Genomic DNA, 20,888 nt, shown 5'->3' with positions numbered 1-20,888 from the left:
TGATAATTTTTTTTTAATGCAGCAGTTTTTCAGTAAGGACACTCGATATCCTAAAAATGTTTGATTCAAACTTTTACCTTGAGAATCGTTGCTGTTAGCAGAATTTCAAAAGGATCGTTTATGAGTGCTGGCGTATCTGATGAAATAATTTAGGTCGTATGATAATTTTTTTGTTACTGCAGTAGTTTTTCAGTAAGGACACTCGATATGCTAAAAGTGTTTGATTCAAACTTTTACCGTGAGCATCGATATTCACACACACACACACACACACACACACACACACACACACACACACACACACACACACACACACACACACACACACACACACACACACACACACACACACACACACACACACACACACACACACACACACACACACACACACACACACACACACACACACACACACACACACACACACACACACACACACACACACACACACACACACACACACACACACACACACACACACACACACACACACACACACACACACACACACACACACACACACACACACACACACACACACACACACACACACACACACACACACACACACACACACACACACACACACACACACACACACACACACACACACACACACACACACACACACACACACACACACACACACACACACACACACACACACACACACACACACACACACACACACACACACACACACACACACACACACACACACACACACACACACACACACACACACACACACACACACACACACACACACACACACACACACACACACACACACACACACACACACACACACACACACACACACACACACACACACACACACACACACACACACACACACACACACACACACACACACACACACACACACACACACACACACACACACAAACACACACACAAAAACACACACACACACACTAACACAAACCCACAAACACTCACCTTTTCACTCACACAAACAGTCACACACTCACACACAGACACTCACAGACATAAACATATACACACATACACACGTACACACATACACACATAGACACACACACACACACACACATACACACATACACACATACACACACACACACACACACATACACACACACACACCGTAAAACCTTTGGTTTTACGGAGACAATCTCCGTAAAAACTAAACTATAAAGCTTTTTTTTACCGTAAAAACTAGTTTTTGTAAGAAAATTATAGAAAATACATTTCGCTGGGTCAAATGTGAACCTAATGTGAACCTTTGGTCATGAAAAAGCCCAGCTTTGGAACGAAAATAAGCCATTTCCGTAAAAACTAAACTATAAAGCTTTTTTGAACGTAAACACAAGTTTTTGTAAGAAAATTATAGAAATTACATTTCTTTGGGGCAAATGTGAACCTTTGGTTATGAAAAAGCCAAGCTTTGGAACGAAAATAAGCCATTTCCGTAAAAACTAAATTATAAAGCTTTTTTGAACGTAAACACTAGTTTTTGTAAGAAAATTATAGAAAATACATTTCTTTGGGTCAAATGTGAACCTTTGGTTATGAAAAAGCGCAGCTTTGGAACGAAAATAAGCCATTTCCGTAAAAACTAAACTATAAAGCTTTCTTGACACTAGTTTTTGTAAGAAAACTATAGAAAATACATTTCTTTGGGTCAAACGTGAACCTTTGGTTATGAAAAACCAAAAAATAAGCTTAGTAACGAAAATAAGCCATTTCCGTAAAAACTAATCTATAAAGCTTTTTTACCGTAAACACTAGTTTTTGTAAGAAAATTATAGAAAATACATGTCGCTGGGTCAGACGTGAACCTTTGGTTATGAAAAAGTGCAGCTTTTGAACGAAAATAAGCCATTTCCGTAAAAACTAAACTATAAAGCTTTTTTGACCGTAAACACTAGTTTTTGTAAGAAAATTATAGAAAATACATTTCCTTGGGTCAAATGTGAACCTTTGGTTATGAAAAAGCCAAGCCTTGGAACGAAAATAAGCCATTTCCGTAAAAACTAAACTATAAAGCTTTTTCGACCGTAAAAACTAGGTTTTGTAAGAAAATTATAGAAAACATTTATTTGGGTCAAATGTGAACCTTTGGTTATGAAAAAGCACAGCTTTGGAACGAAAATAAGCCATTTCCGTAAAAACTAAACTATAAAGCTTTTTTTACAAAAAACACTAGTTTCTTGTAAGAAAATTATAGAAAATACATTTCGCTGGGTCAAATGTGAACCTTTGGTTAGAAAAAAGCCAAGCTTTGGAACGAAAATAAGCCATTTCCGTAAAAACTAAACTATAAAGCTTTTTTGAACTTAAACACTAGTTTTTGTATGAAAATTATAGCATATACATTTCTTTGGGTCAAATGTGAACCTTTGGTTATGAAAAAGCCAAGCTTTAGAACGAAAATATGCCATTTGCGTCAAAACTAAACTATAAAGCTTTTTTTACCGTAAACACTAGTTTTTGTAAGAAAAATTATAGAAAATACATTTCGCTGGGTCAGATGTGAACCTTTGGTTATGAAAAAGCGCAGCTTTGGAATGAAAATAAGCCATTTCAGTAAAAACTAAACCAAACAGCTGTTTTTACCGTAAACACTAGTTTTTGTAAGAAAATTATAGAAAATACATTTCTTTGGGTCAAATGTGAACCTTTGGTTATGAAAAAGCCAAGCTTTAGAACGAAAATATGTCATTTCCGTAAAAACTAGACTATAAAGCTTTTTTTACCGTAAACACTAGTTTTTGTAAGAAAATTATAGAAAATACATTTTGCTGGGTCAGATGTGAACCTTTGGTTATGAAAAAGCTCAGCTTTGGAACGAAAATAAGCCATTTCCGTAAAAAATGAACTATAAAGCTTTTTTGACCGTAAACTCTAGTTTTTGTAAGAAAATTATAGAAAATACATTTCTGTGGGTCAAATGTGAACCTTTGGTTATGAAAAAGCCAAGCTTTGGAACGAAAATAAGCCATTTCCATAAAAACTAAACTATAAATCCTTTTTGACTGTAAACACTAGTTTTTGTAAGAAAATTATAGAAAATACATTTTGCTGGGTCAAATGTGAACCTTTGGTTAGAAAAAAGCCCAGCCTTGGAACGAAAATAAGCCATTTCTATAAAAATTAAACTGTAACGATTCTTTTTACCTTAAACACTAGTTTTTGTAAGAAAATGATATAAAATACATTTCGCTGGGTTAAATGTGAACCTTTGGTTAAAAAAAAGCCCAGCTTTGGAACGAAAATAAGCCATTTCCGTAAAAACTAAACTATAATGCTTTTTTTACCGTAAACACAAGTTTTTATAAGAAAATTATATAAAATACGTTTCGCTGGGTCAAATGTGAACCTTTGGTTATGAAAAAGCCCAGCTTTGGAACGAAAATGAGCCATTTCCGTAAAAACTAAACTATACAGCTTTTTTTAACGTTAACACTAGTTTTTACAATAAAATTATATAAAATAACTTTCTTTGGGTCAAATGTGAACCTTTGGTTATGAAAAAGCCATGCTTTGGAACGATAATATGCCATTTCCGTAAAAACTAAACTATAAAGTTTTTTTTTACCGTAAACACTAGTTTTTGTAAGAAAATTATAGAAAAATACATAGTTCTTATAAAACAGATGTCAGCTCAAAAACCAGTCTGGTTGGCCAAGAAAGCTGTCTGGTAGGTTTTGTATAATTCTATTTGCAATTGACAACAATAGCAATAACCAGTCTGGTAATCTGCCTTGAAAAGGTGTCAAGGAACGTAAAGGCCCCAGAAACTTAGAGTTGACCCAGAAACCTGTCTGGTTGGCCAAGAAAGCTGTCTGGTTGGCCAAGAAAGCTGTCTGGTAGGTTTTGTATAATTCCATATGCAATTGACAACAATAGCAATAATCAGTCTGGTAATCTGCCATGGAAAGCTGCCATGGAACGCGGAATTTCAAGGACGAACTAAAAACGGATGTTGAGTTACATAATTTCGTGCATACTCCCCAAAACATGTTTGACTACTTTATAACATATCAGTTATTTTAAGAAAAAAATTGTGCACGTGAACTCATGACGTACATTGTTATGAAATTCTTATTAATAACAGAAAAAACCTGTCTGCTTAAATTACATTATTACGACCATACTCTCAAAACATGTTTGACCACATTCTACCTTGCCAAGTTTAAAAAACCTTGACTTTAGTTTCATAACATGTATTATAGTGTGCCAACTTTTAAAATATTCACGCTTAAGTTTAATGTCTCAGGCATGGGTTTTCCTTGCGCAATTTAATGTAAGTTTTCATGTAGGTTTTCAATCTATTACACTTTTGACCATATTCTTGTAGGGTTGAATGTACGCCTGAATGTACGCTTGATAGTGCATACTAGGTAACTACTTACATAGGAAAAAGTTGACAAAATCTAAGCGTTAGAGTGATTAAATTTTATTTATCAACATCTTTTGTCAGATACATCGGATAAAATTGACAGAATCAAAGTGTAAGAGTTAATAATTTTTTTTTTATCAACATCCTTTGTACGAGCGATCAAAAAAATTTAACATAATCTAAATTAAAGAATGAATAAAAGTATTAAATGCAAATTCATCTTGATTTTGAAATTCATTCATTTTTATAGAAACTAAAATAGTTTCACAGGAAGCATCTTTCAGCGTGTTTTAAGTTTAAAAGAAAAGCAATGAATGGAAACTCATGTTGAGTTTGATGTTGTGTAAAAAATTAGTCATTTTTATAGGAAACTGCAATAGTTTCACAAGAACTATCTTTCAACATGTTTTAAGTTTAAATGAAAAGTATTCAATGAAAATTAAATTTGATTTTGATGGTGGATAAAAACCCATCCATTCTTATAGAAACTGCAATAGTTTCATGGGAAACATCTTATGATTTAATACATGCAATAAACTAGCTAGTGTCGATAACCGGACAATTCTTTTTTCTCTTTTTTATCACAAACAATTTTCAATGTGTCCAAGGCAGAACAATTTCTTCATAAATTCCACTATTTAATGCCCCTCTCCGGCCTGCCCCGTCCCCCCACCGGCCCGCCGCAGCCTGCCCCCTGGCGTTTCCCATCGCCGCAGTGGGGCCCGCTACGGACCAGGGGATTTTTAGGAAGGGGTAACTCCCCCTAACCTATACATAGTAATTTCTGCTCCTTTGAAGGTTAAATGTTACTTCTTACTTTCAGTTGAAAAAACTTGTTCTTTTATTTAATGTCTGATAGTTTTTTAAATAGCGCTAAAATATCTAGCTCCACCTCCACGGGAAAATCCCCCTCCCCACGGGAATATCCTCTTGACAATTTAATCCTGATGAAAATTTAACCGGACAATTACCCTTAACATCTCAACTCGTATAATTGAATCAGTAAAGATAAAGCAAGATATGTAAAGAAATTTTGCGTGGGAATTCTGGCAAATTCCCCAAATGTAAAAATTTTCCTGAAAAGCTCACTCCCGGGAAACTTCCGTCTCCGTGGGAAATTCTCCCCTTGCAAAATCCCCGCAGCATAAAAACGTCCCCCCTCCCCACCCAAAAATTGTACGAATACTTCTTAATATTAAATACTATAGGTAAACAATGGATCATTTTTAATAACTTAAAAGATCTTTCCCCAGGGGCTGTAGGGGAGGTCATGTTATCTCTAAAGACATAGTTAGTGGGCTTTTCAACTATGCTGATCAAAATCGTTATTCCAAAATTTTGATCAGACACATTTGAAGAAAAAAGCTGCGTGGGAGGGGGCCTAGTTGCTCTACAATTTTTTTGGTCACTTAAAAAGGACACTAGAAATTTTAATTTCCGTTCGAACGAGCTGTTTCGCCAACGGGCATATGAACATATGAAGAAAAAATTGGCGCGGAAATCACGAAAGGTTTGGATATTGGTATTTTCGCTCACTCAACACACCAGTTTCTTGGTACTTACTTAGACGGGATTTTGCCAGATGGGACACCAATTGAGGCTAAGATTGTTCACAGTATTCCAGACCACAAAACAATAATTGATGCAGCTCGTACGAAAGGCCTGGTCAAAGATTTCTTTGTGCTGAGTATCGGCTTAGATATTAAGCTCAAAGCCACTCACAAGTATTATAGCCAAATTCAAGGACAGCTCGAAATTTCAAATCAAGAAAAATGTTGCCTACTTGTCTATAATAACGAGAAGGATTGGGAAGTCCTTATAATTGAACGCAATAGAGAGCATTGGGCCCGAGTATTCCCAAGCCTTTTAAGCTTCTGGAAGGAAAGTCTTTTACCAGAAATAGTTGATTCGCGCCTTCTCAGGAATCTAGAGCCCAGAGAACCAATATCTATTGGAACAGCTATGAAAACGTCGGGCTATAATAGCGGTAAGAGGCAGATTTTGAACGCAAATAACACAAACCACATAAAAACAGAGAAAAGAAGAATTAGCAGCTGAGAAGATTTTCCAATTATTTGGTCTGACTCTGAACCTGAGCCGTAGTTTTTGCTTGTATTTCTATATTTATTTTTATAACAATTTAATGGGCGATGAACATATAAATCATTTATCAGTTTATTTAATATGGTTTTGAGTCAAATTTGATCAAAATAAAAAAAAATATTTGATAAAAATTCAAGGCTTATCAGATTAATAATTATTGGTTGATTTGTTACGGTAAATACATACCCAAAGGACGCTCTGGCTTTTGATGGGTTAAGAAGACAGGCGGTCAAGGTCTTATTTGTGATAAGACCTGACTTTTCATTTTAATGCTTGGACCTTATGGGTTCCTTCTTTTATATTTCATTTATTTGATCATATCAGTTTATGTTCATATTAAGTTTGACTTTTTATATGACTTTATGTCGGGTCATTTCAGGTTATATTATGGCACTCTACTTTTCGTTGAATAACTTATTGGAAAATGTGTTGTTTTTTTAGTCGCATTTATTGAAAGAGTTTCATTGAAGGTTAATCGTCGAAGTGCTTGTAGAGTTTTACACTGCTGGATTGTCATTTTTTTTACCAAAAATAATTGAATGCAACAAAGATTTTCAAAATTAAAAAATTTAAACATTTTGTCAAAATTTTAGATCATCCGTAGTTTTGTGCAATACCTTTTTACTAATATTTTTTGCACGGGGAGGATGGGGAGGCTTTTAATTATACGGATTCAATATTATATTTTCAGTCTGGCACTGAGGCCGTTTCGACCCTTGGCTAGTAGAAGGCAGAAAAAGGCAGGCGGTCAATGTCTTATTTGTGATACGACCTGACTTTTCATTTTAATGCTTGGACCTTATGGGCTCCGTCTATTCATCCAAAGTAGCATCTCTTATATTTATTTTTGATTTAATTATTCATTTAATTGATATTTGTTTTATATTTCATTTATTCGATCATATGAATTTGTGTTCATATTAAGTTTGACTTTTTATACGAATTTATTTCGGGTCATTTCAGGATATATTATGGCTCTTCACTTTTCACTGAAAAGCTTTTTGGAAAATATATTTTTTCCAAGTTTCGATATAATTATTAATTTTAATTGATATTCGTTTTATGTTCCATTTATTGTATAATAGCAATTTGTGTTAATATTAAGTTTTGACTTTTTATATAATTTTATTTCGGGTCGTTTTAGGTTATAGTATTGCTAATATTTTAGTTTTAAAATATATTTGAACAGTTTTTTTTTTTTAATTATCCGAGTATTCGCATTAATTGAAAGAGTTTCATTGAGGGTGAATTGTCGAAGTGTTGGTAGAATTTTCCACTGCTGGGTTATTCAGTTGTTTTTGGTTTTTTTTAATCGAAATTTAATGGAATGCAACATAGATTTATAAAATTATAAAAGTTCAAACATTATGTCAAAATTTTCTTTCATCCGTCGTTTTGTGTAATACCTGTTCACTAATATTTTTGGCATGGGGTGGATGAGGAGGAGGATTTATAATTATATGGATTGAGTATTATAATTTTCAGTCTAGCACTGAGGCCGTTCCGACCCTTAGCTAGTAGAAGCCCTTGAATATACTTTTATCTTTTTCTACTATTTATCAAAAGAATTGTTTCAAGTACTGTTTTGTCAGAACTTTTATTTTTTTTGTTTTTTTAATAGATGCATGACAATGTGACTTATAAAAAAGTCTGTTTTGTTGTATTTAGATAAAATAAAGAATTCGAAATTCGCAAAAAATTCAAACTATTGTTTCTTCACTTATTCTTCTATTGAGGTTCCCATGTTATCATTTACGTTCAGTTGTTTTGTAGTTTTCAAACGAATTAGCTAGGAAGAATGCTAAACTTTGTCTGACTACGAAGCGATATAGCAGAATTTTTTCTTCTATAATTCGTTATTTTTATTTAATTTTGTCTTGACCCGGTCTTATTGACTGTTTGATCAATATCAATTAGGTTGACAGAAGAAAAATAATGTCTGTCCCATTTTGGGGTTTGGCAAATCAATACACAACAACTGACGTTTTCAAAAATTTATTTAAAAAACTTTATCCCCAAATGCGGTTTTTTCATAAAAAAATTAATCCATTTAACCAAAAATGAACAAAAATAGAGTCAAATAATCTACCAAACATACAACTACCACAAATCAGCATAAATACACAACTGAAACCCAAAACAAACATAAATCAAAATAAATAACATAGTCAAACTCAAAACGAGCAGAAATTAATGTGAGTAGGGATCTAAACCCCTAAACTTTCCAAAAGCCAGAATATAAATTTTACTTTACTGAAAAAATCAAATGAATTTACTGAAAAAATGTGCATTGTCAGTTTAATATACATATGCTAATATTTATTCCTTAAAATCTTAATTAATTTTGATTTCTTAAAGTTATAAAAATGAAAACATTTAAAAGAATTTTTTTTCAGTGAGTTACTGAATTTCTGAATATTCTGGCTTTTAGAAAGCATGGGGGTGTTGATTTATCTCCCTTCGTCCCTTTCTCATGCCCTGTAAATTTCAAGCCAAAAATAGGAGAATTTTAGGTTTTTAGAAATTCGCGTGTCCCTACTTGAAGTAACCGATTTTTATTAATACTTTCTTTATCTTTATATGCTGATCAAAGGGGGCCTTTATTGATCCTGTCTATATGCCCTGTAAGTTTAAGGCAACTGGGACAGGTTTTTTGGGCAGTTTTAGGCGCTTGATATTGATACAACCAAAATTCTAAAATGTTATGTCTTTATTAGGGTCTAGTTGACCCTGTTTCACAAACACTGTAAGTTTCCAGACTATTTGAGACTGAACAAATTTTGGAGTTCATGAATTGACACAGCCAAAAATTAGTCACGATTTGTGTAATATTAATAATCTTATTTTTTATGTTTTTCGTTTTTTCACCTTCCAGATTCGTTTTGCTTTTAGTAAGTACAATTATATTATATTTATTTATTTTTGTAGTAATAGGCACTTTAAAAAACATGTAATGATGCAAGTGGTCTCGGGACCATGACGCTGAAATCCTAATCGGCTCGAGACCTGATATCCTTTTTTCCGGAAATTTCTGCATTTTTCTTATGCAAATTATTATATTTTTGTATTTTATTTTAGAGCCTTCCCCGAGAAATATTCATGCACACATCCTTCTCACTAAAAAAGTTAAATCACCAACCTGATTTGACTAAATCTACATATGATGGTGGGGGTGCATAATAGAACTTAGAAATTAGCCGAACAAGTATGGTTGATTGATTCGTCATACAAGACTTAATGATATTGAACCAATGGGATAAAAATTATATTGGGTCAAGAGATTTGAGTGGATTATAATTCAGAAATCTTTAAATGGAACTTCAATTTCAAATATAAAGTGAACAAGAGGTTTCCGCACCCTTACTAATTTATAAACTAGATAACTGAATGACGACCGAATTTTCATTGACAGTCTGTTGCTATTATCTGGTTTTCAATGACTGTCCTGCAATTTATCATTGCTTTGATCTGCTTTCTGGAATTATTGCTTTCTGGACTAGACATTATACTAGCAAAAACATGGGACCCATAGATTCGCATTCAAAACTATTCCCATGTGCAATGACTGCTACCGTGATAATATCGTATCCCCTCCCGAATATGGTTCGATATGGCCCTAGTCAAACAGTTCGTGGTAACGAACTTTAAGTAAGGAGCGACCCGGAGCGTCCCGGGTGATCGTATTGACTCATTGGTCTTAGAAGATCTTGATAGGGCTCATTAAAACGGAAATTAACAGTTCTAGTGCCCTTTTTAAGTAACCAAAAAATTGGAGGGGAACTAGGTCCCCTTACACGCCCCTTTTATCGCAAAACGGTCCAAACAAAATTTTGAGATATCCATTTCCTTCAGCGTAGTTGAAAGGCAGGGGCGTAGCTCCAGCATTTTTATTGAGGGGGCAAACAAGTTCCACATCCAGAGAGTCAAGGAGTATGGGCTATATAATAGCTTTTTTCAATTTGTTGGGGGGGGGGGGGCAACATCCCCCTTGCAAAACCCAAACGACGCCACTGTTGAAAGGCCAAATAACTATGCCATTGGAGATATCTGGGCCCCCTCCAAATGCAACTGATTGAAATTGTGCAATGGCAATTTGTTTTAAAATAGTCCAAAAAACACATAACAATGTCTCCAGGGTTGGCACAACCCCCCAGAGCCGTGGGGCAAGGGCTTTAAGTTGTGCCCTGGGGTATGTAAGGTTTTTAGGGAATGGGTGGTCGTATTAAATTCAGACGAGTCTCATTTGATTTTAAATTGGAAGTTATAGTGCCCTTTTTGAGAGTCAAAGTGATTTGAAAGAAACCCCCCCCCCTCGCCCATCATATCCCACAACAAATATCCAGACAAACTTTTGAGATATCAATTTTTCAACATTGTTGAAGGGTTCACTAATTATGTGTAGCAATAGTTTTAGTAGCATTAGTAGCAGTATGCAAATAGCACCTTTTTTCCACATCCCCTTCAACGCACGATGAAATTTTTAACTTAATACTATCAACCGGTCCTGAAGCATTGCTGATACGTTCTCTTGACAACCTGCATGGGCATAATGTGTTTCGATTTATTTTAATACAGTTACGATATTGCCCAAAATTTTGCCCTAATACCCTTAGGTTTATTAGCTGTAGTAGTAGCACCAGTGGTTATAGTAGTAGCAGTAGGAGTACAGGTAATAGTAGTAGTCTTAGTTTTAATAGCAGTAGTAGTAGTAGCAGTAGTTGTAGGAGTAGAAGCATTAGTATTATGATGCAAATATTGTCTTTTGGTTAGTACAACATCCTCCGCAACAAGCGTTGTAAGTTTTAATTTCACACACGAAACTGTTCCCAAGATGTTGCTGATATACCCTTTTGACAATCTGCATACAGATGGCATGTTGTCATCCGTACTACAGAAATATTCTCTGAAAATTTCACCTTCGTACCTTCATAGGTTGTGGATGTTGAGCTAGCCAGAAGATACTGTGTGTATTCATTTAATGCTGCTTCTATGGTTATACTAACGACACTAACGGGATTAATTTGAAACTTTAAGGAAACGTTTAGGAGTTTCAATTAAACGAAAAACCTAAATGCATGCAGGTATTTAAAGGGCATATAAGCACTATAGGGCAGATAAGGACATAGGCAACGATGCTCTATCATAGCTATTAGTATCGTTGATATTTTAAAGGAGCTAATTTCATTGAAAATTAATAAGTTCTAGTGCCCTCTTAAGAGTCAAAAGTGATTGGAGGACAATCAGCCCTCCTCTTTATCTCATAATTTTCCAAACCATTCCAATCAAAATTTAAGACAACCATTTGGTTCAGCATAGCTGAATGGTCTAGTAACTATATCTTTAGGGTTATTGGATAGGTCAACCCCCCCCCCCAGTTATTTAATTTGCCCATTATGCTTAAAAACTAAATGTTCCTTAAAATTAAATCAAAACACACTGTTTGTATGCTGGGTGCCAATAAAAAATCTCAGCAGTGTACCAAGAACGACTGAAGGTATTAAGTTCAAATTTTCGGGGCTACTTCTACTACTATTTCTGCTCTTAAAATTTTACAAAAGAGTGTAAGTTTATCCAGGTTGTGAAAGAGCATAAATATAATTTTTTGGAAATGGTATTAAATTCTATTCATCAGGTCAACTAGAGGATGTATATGACTAAATTAAACACTGTTATTTGTGTCATGATTTTCAAAAGAATTTATGTTGTTAAAAATTGCTGAAAAAGTTTCTCCAGCATATAAAAAGCAGGTCAAACTATAAATTCTTAAAGGAAAACTGTAAATTCTTAAAGGAAGATTCAAACTATTATTTTTCCTTCCCTGAAAAAGACTATTTCAATATAAAACGAACAGAAATTAATTGAAAAAACTTTTTCCACTAAATAGGGTTTTCAAAAAAACGTAATTCCAATAAGCCAGAAATGAGCAAAAATAGAATCAAATAATCTACCAAGCATACAACTACCACAAATAAGTATCAATAATTAAATGAAACCCGAAATAAACATAAATTTAAATAAATAACTGAGTAAAACTCAAAACGAGCAGAAATTAATATGAGCAGGGTTTGAAACCGCTATGCTTTCTAAAAGCAAGAATATAATTTGCACTCTACTCAAAAAAATTCTTTTAAATGTTTTCACTTTTATAAATTTAAAAAATCAAAAATTAATTAAGCTTTTAAGGAATAAATATCAGCATATGTATATTAAACTGACAATGCACATTTTTCAATTAATTCACTTGAATACTTTTGAACTTTTTTTAATTCATTTGAATTAGGTCTAATATAGGAGTAAGATGCGAAAAAACTAAATTGGCAAACATGTTTGCCGCTCTCTAAATGTCAATGTACATTGCTAAACACAAGTCTGACCGGAGGATAGGAGGGGAATATAATAGGAGCTTCATTTCGGAAATCTAAATCCTAAAAATATCGTCTTCAGCCAAAACAAAAAGCTCAAAATCAATGTTGTGAGTGGCTCATCATATACATCCTGCTGCTAGATTCATAGATACACTTTATGAGTCAGTTGTATATCAGCTAAAAAAGAAGAGGACAGCCGAACGAAGAATTGGAGATGAATTAAGGATGCTATGAATTGTCGTACTTAGACCGGATCTCGAAGAAAAGATCATTTAGGAGGCCTAATATGCCTCATAAATGTTAGATATGACAAATCTGGTTGAAATCAGACTTGTGCAAAGATTTTCAATTTTTACGCTTGATGGGCCCTAAGTATGGTCCTTGGGTCCGTATTTACTCTAACACTCCACTTCGCATATACACTTCCCACTTCGCACATTAACTTCCCACTTTACACATACTGACATGTTTTACCTCTTTTGACGCAATGATAAGATGTTGGTTTTTTCATACTGTTTAGCTTAGTTTTGTTTCCAAACAAACGAATTTACAATAGAGATAAATATCCATTAAATTGAGTTATGTGCCTAACTTAATGGCTTGTCACCATTACCTATGATTATTAGCATTTTCTATTTAAGGTATGTTTTAAACTGACGCTTAATAAATAACTTTGAGTCTGATTACTTTATTTACGAGTTTGCAAAATGTTGCCCAGCGTCGTAGTTGCAATATTAAAATTTGTCAGTTTAGTCGTTCATTCAAACAAGTAGTTCACACGAGAAGTTGAAAATAGTATAAGATTAGTAGCACTATTTATTCTTATAAATACTAGATTGCGATATTTTACCGAGAAGTTTAATTTCTTTTTTGTTGTTAATAAGACATCAAATATTCATAGTTAACTGAGGTGAAAGCTCGATTCATTCTGTTTTAGATCCCTACCTCTGATCTCCAAGGTCTGCCAGCCGGTCAGGGACAAGCACAAACACTGCAGGCAGCACCCCAGGTCTCATCACAAAGTGTTGTGATACTTTCTCAGTCGGGACAAAATGTAGTTCAACAGCAAGTAGCTGCCGGACCTCAACCTATCCAGGCTGGTGCTGGTGCGGTTGGTGGACTACCGGTAAGTGTTTTAGCTATTCATTTTTGTCGTTTGGGACATGGCTTTTTATTTTTATTTTCTTTTATGGAAAGTGCTTTTACAAAGAATGGGGAGAGGAAAAAAGTAAAAAATGAATAAATCTACATTTTGAGATGATATTTGGGATTTTATGTGCTTTTTGCAAAAGAAAAACCTTGGGTCACAGAATTCAGTTTCCAGCAATGGTAAGTCTTAAATTGAACTTCTTGATAACTTATTAAAGGTATCTAATTATGAGGTAGCTAAACATTATTATGTATTAAGTTTGACAAATAAAAATGTTACTATTAAAACAGCCTTATCCCTACAAAGGCTGCTCTTATGGTAAAAAGTTACCCATAATTCCAGTTTACACATTCAATTCATTTGATGTCTTTGTATGGATGAATATGAGAGCAAGGGGCCCATTTGGCTTGCCAGTCCTGGTGTAACTAAACTTATCCTTCGGGACATTACGAAAACTGTAGATTAGTATATCAATGATATCTCTAAGACTGTCAAGGTCAACAGTCTCACTGGGAAAGCAAGCAGATTTGTTTTGCGCATCTGCATACATTTTACATCTAGTTTGTGTTTTCAAAGCCTTTTAGAATTCCCTCTTCTTAAATTATCTCCTGTATATATAAAATAACAAGTAAGTAAGCATGACGATACTAGATCCCCTCAAAGTCCGAACCGGCGGTGCTGATCTCTGTTTCGTGGCCCTTCAGCCAGGAAGTGTAATGGGGGGTTGAGGGCCAGCCATCCTGTGCTTTGAAAAACCCTACCTGCTTACCTTCCCCAGATTCCTCTAGGTGCCCGTTTAGAGCTGGATTGACTCTGGCTGAGCTTACAGAGCCACGCTACTGACCCCCGTCCCAAACCAAATAACCGGCGATGCCGGGGATCGAACCCATGCCCCTCTAACGAAGTATTCCCAACGCAAAGCGCCAACCACTTAGCCAGGACGGCTAAACTCCTGTAAATATGCCTTGGTCTCGCCAAATTCCATTGGGTTCAATTCGTGGAAATTAAGGTCAGGAATAATTTATTTTTCAAATTCCAGGGGGAAGGGGGATGTAAGTTTATTTTTCTTGTTTTCTTTTAATGAAAATACAATAGGCCAAATTTGATGTGCGTGTAACTGAACCACAAGCACCTGAACCACCGTGTCCCTGAACCACCGTGCCACTAACTCACGACTCACCGAACCCCCGTGCACCTGCATCCCCGTATAACCGAACCCCGTGCACCTGAACCCTATTTAACTAAACCATTGTGTAACTAAACACTCGTGCAACTCAACCCCATTTGACTGAACCCCCATGTAACTAAACCCCCGTGTAACTGAACCTCCGTGCGACTGAACCCAGTACAACTGAACCACAGTGCAACTGAACCACCGTGCAACTGAACCACCGTGCAACTGAACTCCCATGCAACTGAACCCTCGTGCAACTCAATCACCGTAATTACGTTGGGTAAAACAGAATAGGGTTATGAACTATAGTTATTTAACTATGGTATAGTTATTTAACCATTTGAACTGTTCTAAATAAAATGGCCGTCCCAAAATTTAGATCGGATGTATTTGGAGGGAAAATAGGGTGGGGTAGAAGCCCTCCGATCACTTTTAACTCTGAAAAACAGCACTGGGAATTTTGATTTCCAATCGAATGAGCTCCCCCCCCCCTCAAATTTAATACAAAATTTTTTCTACAAAAACCTTATGTGTTAGCAATGAGCAACTAGCTTAACCTGCAGCCCTTGCCCCAGATGCTGCTGGTGGGGTTGTTAACCTCAAAGACATGGTTATTTGATCTTCAGGCTATGTTGATCGGATGCATTTGGGGGAGGGCGATTAAGCTTGGGCACTGTTCTGTTTTTCTGAAGAAACAGGAAAAAAATTAACAGGGCTTGATTGAAACAGAACAGGTCAAGAAAAAAATAGAAGACCTGTTTCTGTTCTGTTTGTTGGTAAAGACAGAAAACAGCTCTTTCCGTTCAAAAAACAGCTGTTTAAACAGCTGTTTTTAGAACACCTAAAGCTTAAAGAAGAAAAAATTTGTAAATGATAAGTTTTGGTTTATTATCAGTACTATTGCAGCATTTTCCGCCAAAAAGAACAGTTTTTCAATAAAGGGGCGAAAAACTGTCTATGCACACAACATCGCCATCCTTTTTTATGGTTATTTTCTTCCATTTTCCCTTTCCTTTTTTCAAAAATGCACTTTTATGTTTATACAGAATCTCCTCGAATTTCTCGGAAATGCATACTAATTATTTGAGACGTTTTGAAAATAAAATAATTTTTGTCATCAAATTGTGCAGTCAGCCCAAAGTCATTAGTGTTTAAGCAGAGCCCATAGTTGTTTTGTCAGGGGACAGTCTCCCCCTCCAGACCATGCTTTCCCCTTCCCCCATCCTGATGTTTGGAAGCCATCTGAAACAATGTGTGAAAGAAGAAAAATGCACGGGAGAATGGCACTTCTTACCACCAAGTCAAAAATTTTCATTGCCTCGCAGCTTAAAACAACTTTTTAAGATTAATCGTTTCCTAGCCAATTTGTGTGAGAGACAAATCAAAAGGAAAATTCATGGTTTAAGGGCACTTTGTATATTTTTACGGTGCTTTGCGCTAGAAAATAATGTACTAGGCCCTCCACCGAATTCATTTTTAAGCAAACAAGTAAAATGAAATTTCTCAAATTCTGAATTACAAAGAAACTTAGACCCTTTGCTAGTCTTTGCTACACAATACTTTCTTGAAGTATTCTCTTCTCTTAAATAGGTTTTCAAAAGGATGCAAATATAAAAACAATTGTACTTTTTGATAACTTATCTCAGAAATTTCTTTCGCTTTGTGGCAGAAAATACTTTCTCCAACCCATACACTTGCTTCATTATAGAAAGTGTTGCTACATAAAACTTTTGTTTTAAAAATATGAGTGGGAATGCTTTTGATTATTTAGGTACGTTTTCATGGTCCATTCCAAAAGGAAAAGGGGTAGTGACAACCTCGACTATCAATGTTTGAGCAATTGTAACGTGTCTTCGGATCGGATAGCCTGTGTTGCAACCTCATTTTTCGACAGACTCCCAGCTCCCCACTCTTTTTCTCCATTACTTTTACCACCCTCGTTTTTAGACACTGCATCAGTTTATTCAGATTTTTCAGCAAGCGTATCTTCATTTCCGGAGTTTTCAGAACAAGGAACAGAAAGACCGTCTGAAACGTTTTCAACAGTTGGATCGACATCTTCGACTTCATCAAAGGATTCCAAGCAATCTTCTTGAGGGATGTCATTGGCTAAGCTTCGAGTGGACGAAAATTCCAGAACGCGTGCAACAGATGAATGAAGACAATGGTAAAAACATGAAGTTCAGGAAAGTGCTCATACCCTACAGGCTTCGGTGATATTGTTCCCAGAATCAGTCACAACACGGAACATTTTATCTGTCATTGAAAACTTCCTGATTGCAACTTGGATTGCTGAAAGGATGTTAGTAGTTGTATGAGAATGCTTATGCCTCTTGAAATCTGAAAGATAGTGGTGAAATCTCTGCTCATTTTTCATCTTCCTGGGGTAATAGGCAGTGATACCTATAAAGCAAGATCCTTTGCAGACCAGTAGTGAAAAGTGAAGCTAGTCTGAGTGGCAGATCTTAAAGCAGCCTTCTGAACTTCCTTTTTTCTGGCAGCAAAACTTATGTGACGATGGACGGTTCCCCCAAATGGTGCTTTCAAGCCCCTGTTGTTTTTTTAAATAAGCTGTGTCATATCTGGCTTATCAAACACAGAAAGTGGCAATTTGTCCCTAACAGGGTTTTTCAGCAGACCATCCGCGGAGCAGCTTGTTTTGATCGATTGGAAATAAAAAAAAACTGTCGTATCTCTGCTCTTCTTATTCCAGATTTCACTAATCCATTGCCCTATGTGTCACTTGGAATAGATTTTGCTATTTCTACATTTTTCGCGACCAACTTTTGCGCGATTAACAGTTCGCTTAATTCTTTTGATATTTTTGCGTTTGAATAACTCAAAATAAATTTATTTTTTCACTTAACCTATTTTGGGGGAGGCTATTATCTCCTATGAGATATTTTACAGATACTATCTGGATCTCTCTCAAGGGAAGCAGCCTGACTTGATAGATTTTTTTAGTTGGTTTGGGTTTGTTATTTTCTGCACCAGCCGCGTATACTTTATCTTTGTGCATATCCATTTGTGCTTCCTTTTAAGATAATATATAAATATCATGGCACACTCCCTTAACCTTTAGAGACACTCTTCAGAAGTTGCACCTAATATTTTCTTTGCTTCTTTTTTTCCGCAGGGTACCCAGAGAAATGTTTTGAAACATTCAAGTCATTATTAGAATAAGACATCATACTTGTCTTAAAACAAAGGTTGATTCTAAGATTTTTTCATAAAATTAGAAGCACCTTCCAGTAGCCTACCATTTTTAAAACTGCACTTCCACCCAAATATCTGACCTCTTCCACCTCAGTAGCGTAATTAGGGGAAAGGGGCCAAATTCCCCCTAAGTGGTTTCGTTTGCGCAATGAGCCAAAAAAACCTGTCGGCAAATAAAAGCAAAATGACAGCTCCTAACTACGGTTTCCTAGAAGCTTAGACAATTTGAATTATAAGGTTATTTTCATTTATTATTTTTGAAGTGTATTGTGTATCAACCACGACCCAGTAGGGCTTTTAGTGTTAATTAATTAAAAAAAACTTTTCCCACAAAATAAGTTTTTCAAAAAAAAGTAAAGAACTCCATTAAACAAAAAATGAGCAAAAATAAAATCAAATATTCTACCAAGCATGAAACCACCACAAATCAGCATCGATAAATAAACGAAACCCAAAACGAACAGGAATTACAATAAATAACCGAGTCAAACTCAAGACGAGCAGAAATCAACATAAGTTGGGCTCAAAACACCTATGCCTTCCCAAGGCCGGAACAAAATTTGCACTTTACTGAAAAAAATATAAATGTTTTTACTTTTATAACTTTAATAAATCAAATAATATTAATATTTTGATTACTAAATATCATTATATGTATATTAAACTGCCAATGCCCATTCATTTGTATTTTTTTCAGTAAAGTGCAAATTTTGTTCTGGCCTTCCAATCACATTCAATAAAAACCTTATATGCCCCCAGGGCGTAACTTACAACCCTTGCCCTGGAGGGGGCATTACAACCCTTGCCCTGAGGGCTGGGGGGGTGCCATTCTCAAGGACCTAATTTCCTGAACTTTCTACTATGTTGAACAAAATGGCTATCGGAAAATTTTGGTTGGATGTGTTTGGAGAAATGGTGGGCGTGAGAGGAGGGTTAGTTACCCTCCAATCACTTTCGACTATTAAAAAGGGCACTAGCCCTCTCAATTTCACATTGAATGAGCACCTTTTGAAGTTTTACGACAACTCTATCTATAAAAACCGTATATGCCCCCAGGTCATAGCTTACAACCTTTGCCCTGGGGACTCTGCGGGGCTCGTCATCCCTAAATACATGATTTCCAGAACCTTCAACTACGTTGAACAAAATGGCTATCTCTAAACTTTGATTGAATGTTTTTGGGGAAATGGTGGGCATTGGGGGGTAGGGGTTAATTACTCTCCACTCAGTTTTGACTATTAAGAAGGTTCATTTCAATTTCCAATCAAATGAGCCCTTTTTGGAATTTCTACAACTTTCTATATAAACCTTATATGCCCCCAGGGCATAACTTACAACCCTTGCACTGAGGGCTCTGAAGGGGTATCATACGAAATGACCTAATATCTAGAACTTTTGACTACGTTGAACAAAATGGATCTCAAAATTTTGATTGGATGTGTCTGGGAAAATGGTGGGCGTGAGAGGGGCGTTAGTCGCTATCCAATCACTTTCAACTATTAAAAAAGGCACTAGCCCTTTCAATTTCCAATTGTATGAGCCCTTTTGAAGTCTCTACGACAACGCTTTCAATAAACCTTATATGCCCCCAGGGCATAACTTACAACCCTTGCCCTGAGGGTTGTGGGGGGAGGAGTTGTCATCCTTAAAGACCTAATTTCGAAAACTTTCAAATACATTGAATAAAATGGCTATCTAAAAATTTTGATTGGATATTTTTTGGGAAAAGGTGGGCGTGAGAAGGGGGTTAGTTGCCTCAAATCACTTTCGACTATCAAAAAGGGCACTAGCCCTTTGAATTTCAATTCGAATGAGCCCTTTTTCAAGTTTCTACGACAAAGATTTTAATAGAATAACTTATATGCCCCCAGGGCATAACTTATAACCCTTGCCCTGAAGACAGTGGGGGAAGTGTCCTGCTCAAAGGTATAATTTCCTGAACTTTGAGCTGCGTGGGACAAAATGGCTATCTCAAAATTTTTATTGGATGTGTTTGGGGAAATTCTGGGCGCGGAAGGGTGTTAATTGCCTTCCAATCACTTTCGAATATTGAAAAGGGCACTAGCCATTTCAATTTCCAATCGAATGAGCCCTTTTGAAGTTTCTACGACTATGCGTTCTATAAAAACTTTATATGCCCCCAGGGCATAACTTACAACCCTTACCCTGAGTGCTGTGGGGGATTGTCATCCTCAAAGACCTAATTTCTAGAGCTTAAAACTACGTTGAATAAAGGGCTGTCTCAAAATTTTGATTGGATGTGTTTGGGGAAAAGGTGGGCGTGGACTGGGTGTTAGTTGCCTTTCAATCACTTTCGACTATTAAAAAGGGCACTACCCATTTCAATTTCAGTCAGGATTCATTCCCCGAACGAGTAACACCTTAGGCGCTCCGTGCCTGCGGTAGTTTTGGCTGAAGAGTGAAATAGCTTGTGAGATTAATGTTTTGAATTGATGAAAGAAAATTTTTTGGTGTGTGATTATTGCT

At 35.8% G+C, this 20,888-nt stretch overlaps 1 protein-coding gene across 5 annotated transcripts in view; it reads left to right on the top strand.

Annotated features, from left to right (window-relative positions):
- LOC148948425 (uncharacterized) overlaps positions 1-20,888 on the top strand; it is a 223,088-nt gene that overhangs the window by 168,676 nt on the left and 33,524 nt on the right. For all 5 annotated transcript variants that reach the window (XM_089094350.1, XM_089094349.1, XM_089094346.1 and 2 more), the window contains one exon: positions 13,799-13,987. In XM_089094350.1, coding sequence (XP_088950476.1) covers positions 13,799-13,987 — 189 coding nt within the window. The remainder of the gene's footprint in view (positions 1-13,798; positions 13,988-20,888) is intronic.

Source organism: Artemia sp. Qi Xiang Cuo, chromosome 9 (assembly GCF_049724085.1).
Source record: "Artemia sp. Qi Xiang Cuo chromosome 9, ASM4972408v1, whole genome shotgun sequence".
Lineage (NCBI taxonomy): Eukaryota > Metazoa > Arthropoda > Branchiopoda > Anostraca > Artemiidae > Artemia > Artemia sp. Qi Xiang Cuo.
The sequence above is the reverse complement of the archived record's forward strand: the minus strand, read 5'-3'. Positions and strand labels throughout refer to the sequence as shown.